At 47.0% G+C, this 4,267-nt stretch overlaps 1 protein-coding gene across 3 annotated transcripts in view; it reads right to left on the bottom strand.

Annotated features, from left to right (window-relative positions):
- The window catches only part of LOC119450602 (uncharacterized), a 126,765-nt gene that overhangs the window by 118,420 nt on the left and 4,078 nt on the right, over positions 1 to 4,267 (bottom strand). For all 3 annotated transcript variants that reach the window (XM_049666016.1, XM_049666014.1, XM_049666015.1), the window contains exon 2: positions 3,999 to 4,138. In XM_049666016.1, the coding sequence (XP_049521973.1) occupies positions 3,999 to 4,138 (140 nt within the window). The remainder of the gene's footprint in view (positions 1 to 3,998; positions 4,139 to 4,267) is intronic.

The following is a 4,267-nucleotide window of genomic DNA, read 5'->3' as shown; positions in this document are numbered from 1 at the left end:
ACGCTGGAATGATTAGCGGCCGCGCAGACAGCTGTGGAAGAAGACGACGACGACGAACGCGGGAGCAGTGGCACGAGCGCGTGCCGAGCACGAGCACGAGCGCAACCCGAGGGGCACCAACGAGCCAGCTTCGGAAGAAGACGACGACGATCGAGCTAACGTTGGCTCGAGCCAATGCTGATGATGACAGTTTCTTGAAACGCGAACTTTTTACGGTTGACTCAAACAGCTTCGCTGGTAAAAAAAAAAAAAAATGGGAAAGAAGGAGAACGGGTAGAACGCCGTGTAATAAATTATTGATGCGAGCTGTGGATTTGCAAAATTCCTCGTGCACATGAGGAAGAGTACTAGGATTGCCGGCGCGTTTTTCGAACATTGCAAGTAAATACATTCTCGCGGTTAGCCGAACAAGAGGGAGTGTTATTTGCTGGACAGAAGAAGAGAAGGATAAGAGAAATTTTCGGCGCCTCGCCCGTCTTTTACCCGCTACCGCGTATTTCAAGAAATAAACGCCTTTGGCCAGCGTTATAGTTTCGGTGGAGGTGCGGGCAAACGCGACCAACCAAATAACCACTGAGGCTTCGTCGCAGTCGCCGCCTGGCCGCACTTCCCCTTTTGCAACGGAAATTAACAGCAACAGCGATGCTCCGACCTCAACGGCTGTGAGTCAATCATCACCTCACAGAGAGCCCCGCACATTCGAGGGAAAAGCGGGAGAAGATGATGATGACTGGCTGATCCACTGCAATGAAGTGAGCAGGCACGATTAGTGGGATTTAACAGCCCAGCTCAAGGCTGTCGTGTTCGCTTTGACATAGACAACACATGTTGAGGTTTTACAAACATGAAAACACACTTATGTCATGGTATTTACGTTGTTGGCTAAATAATGAAATGCTTTGATGACCCTGCCACAAAGAAGGAACGCGCCGAGCTGACGCTCGCCCAAAGGCAGCAGCTTTCTGGACAAGCATATGCTATATATACGCAACACATAGAAGCGATACTTAATCTGTGCAAGTGTGCGCATCTACGAATGTCTGAAAAAGACAAAGTTGGACGCCACCTAGAAGGGTAGCCAAATATATTCATAATTTAATTATTTGTAACGAGAACATCAACTCGTTGTCCAACGACCTTCAGATGCGATGAATTTTTGAGACACTAAAAATGCGTAGGTTTAAGTTAACACCCAAGTTCTGCCGGTTAGCGAACGTCATGATTGTTGCGTGTGTCCATGTTCGTATACTCGTCGTTTGAATTGGCGGCCTCGATAGGAAAAATTTCTGCTTACAGCTGCGGCGCCATAAAGAAATGACGCGAGGTACTACAGCCTTCCCGAGTACCTATTCCCTGCACAAGACGACATGCCGGCAGTCTCCTCCTGTGAGACAGCAAGCGGTGACCTCTGCGGACACTGACGAGCGCAGAGCTGTCCAGCGCTTCACGGTAAGGAACATAATTCCGGGTTCGAGTATGATTCGGGCTCCCGGTTCAGTGGTTTCTGCCAACACCCGCCAGTTGGTTATGGCGCGTAGCTCGACGGTGCGAATAGGCACCGCCGAGCTACGCCTAATGACATGCCTGAAATGTACATGGCGCTACGTGAGGTTAGTCCTCGTCCGGTGTGTTACCACAGCCATGTGCGTGACCCTGTCTCAAGCTACTGCAACCACCGCCAGCCAACTCGTTACTGTCGACCGCCTGCCTTTTCTTGGCTCAACGACCAGTCCTCGGTACGCTCTTCCCCGTGTACACGCCTCCGCGAAATGCATTTTAGCCAGGAAGGTTAAGGAACGCCTCACTGGCGTTCGATAGGAGTCTGACGGCGCCATCCGCTTCTTGTACGCACCGTTCTTCATTGCCGCGGCGTCGTTACAAATCTCCCTCTTCCGTACAACTAGCCTCAGGGGCCGAGGGGGGTGAGGTTGCTGAACATTTGGTGCCGCAAGATATGCCTCATCACCAGGGCATTGAAACGGAACTGAACAGGAAACCGAAAACAAGAACCAAAAGAAAAAAAAACTATTTCTGCATGAAGCAGAACTGAACCGGAAGGCTAAGATTTTTTTTTCACATCGGAGCGAAACCGAAAAGCAAAAGCGACGGTATTTGGTTTATTTGGGCTGCCTTCTATGCAGCTTTTCATCTCTTTATTGCCTGCCCTTAGGGCTCAATTATGCTGCTGCATTCGTAAAGGCACATGAACTTCCCATGATTTTAGGAGTGACAACACCGCTATTGTATAATATTCAATAATGCAGGGGAAGTAGGATTAGGCAAGGTAACGTTGCGCGGGGAAAGCGTCTCTCCGGGGTTCTCAATGCCCGAGTACTGGAATTTATTTCCTTTCTATGGGTTTCCTCATGGCCTTGTCCATTACTAGAAGCTTTCGGGACGAATGGTTGCGGGTAACCTGATTAAAATATTGAGTAACTGCTAGCTAGAGAGTGTGCACGCCCACACGAGATGGACGACGTCGACATGCTTTGTGGTGCTGCGCCCCAAGAGTAATTTCTATAGCTATCAGATTATCGATTACCAAAACTCTTCTGTTTAGAATTGATTGGCAGTATAGCAGGCATCCCAGCCGTGCCGGTCCTCTTCTGGCAGTAAGTTTTCCAGTAACTCCTTGAGTTCTACTTTTGCATTTCTACAGAAATGTTGTTGCGGCAGTAGCCTTATAAAAAGCAATTCGGGATCGTATTCCTTCTTTCCAAATGATATCACCTTAGTGTGGACTGTGCGGTTATCGTAGATCTGAACATAGACTAAGAGCACTGATCGGGGCTATGCTTTTGTATTGTTGGCTTCTCTGTTGAAGTTGGCCGAACCTAAATGTTAAAAATGCAGTACGTCACTGTCAGCAGTGACGTACTGCACCAGGAACATTTTTTTTTCATAATTGAGCTATCAATAAATACAGCAGATTAACAAACGTCTATAATTTCTGAAATGAGAGCGCGACTTTTCATAGAAACGTAATAATTGTGCTTTAAAACACCCGATTCAGTTGTTTTGAATGTGCTTTGCGTGGCGTAATTATTTTTTTTCGCGGTATAAAGCAAACGCGCGAAATATGAAAATAACCGCATGATTACGCATTCGATCACCAAGGCACCAGCTGTACCGGGAGTTACACTGAAGAATTAACTCTGCCCAATGCCTAGCTCGGGGGCCACGAGGAAGTGGCGAAGCATCGGTAATTTCGTTGGTCAGTGCGAGCGGCCTTTATCTGCGTGAAGCGCGAAGCCATCGGAGTGTGCGCCAGCATTGAAGAGGAGGACAAAGGCATTGAGAGGCTGAAGCGCAATGGTTCTCGGTTGAATGAGCTACCGCGTCTATGGCGTACGAGTAAACTTTTGCTACAACCAAGCCACGGATTAGGAGTGATAACGCCAGAAAAGAAGGGTACGAAGAGGGACACAACTTATACGGCGGTGCTCTGGCCCATGCCCTTCACTAGCCCAGAAGGCTAGTGAAGGGCATGTGTTGTTACATCCGCCCTTTGACTTGGGGAATTTTTGCCGACGAAATTCCTGCCCACCTTCGGATCAGGATAAAATGCCCGGGCAATGTAATGATTCTTTTTATTCGTTTTTCGATTTCCCTCTTCATATTTCTTCGAGCAGCACTCCATCTACGTTATGACCATGTTCGGTCGTTCGGTGGCTCATAAGAAAGGTAAGAATCGAGTAAAAGGAATCACTGCATTATAGTACCGGTCTGCCTTCACACGCTGGCGCTTTCCGAGCAATGAGAATCATGGTTATTATAAAAAAAACTCATTTTTACTAGTTCATGTTGCGATCAGGAACACTGAAGTTTGTTGACTGCGTGACAGCTGTGGCATGGCACCTAACGGTGTTGTTGGATTTTATTATCCCAGTAAATGAGACGGTGAGATTGTATTTCGATGTCGGTGGTCTCGTATTAAAGAAATGTGAAGAAATGAATGCATGGCCATGCTTATTGATGCTGCTAGAAAATATACTTACTTAGTATGACCAGTCATGTAGCCTTGCTCAAATTTGTAGTTCGTTTCATTCAGGTCGATTTTTTGGGTGTAGACACAGGTATGGTCCGACATATTATAAGTCCGCCTCTTTAGCCAAGTCGTCTCAGTAGTGTTCAATGCCTAGGAGAAAGTATTCAGAATTAATTCGGCATTTCAATAAAAAAAGCAGTTAATTTCTCATTTGCTTTTGTTGACTCTTGAAGACGACTTTGGTTGTCGGTAGGCTATAATCAGAAAGCTTATGGGCTT

Source organism: Dermacentor silvarum, chromosome 4 (genome assembly GCF_013339745.2).
Source record: "Dermacentor silvarum isolate Dsil-2018 chromosome 4, BIME_Dsil_1.4, whole genome shotgun sequence".
NCBI classification, from domain to species: Eukaryota; Metazoa; Arthropoda; class Arachnida; order Ixodida; family Ixodidae; genus Dermacentor; species Dermacentor silvarum.
The sequence above is the reverse complement of the archived record's forward strand: the minus strand, read 5'-3'. Positions and strand labels throughout refer to the sequence as shown.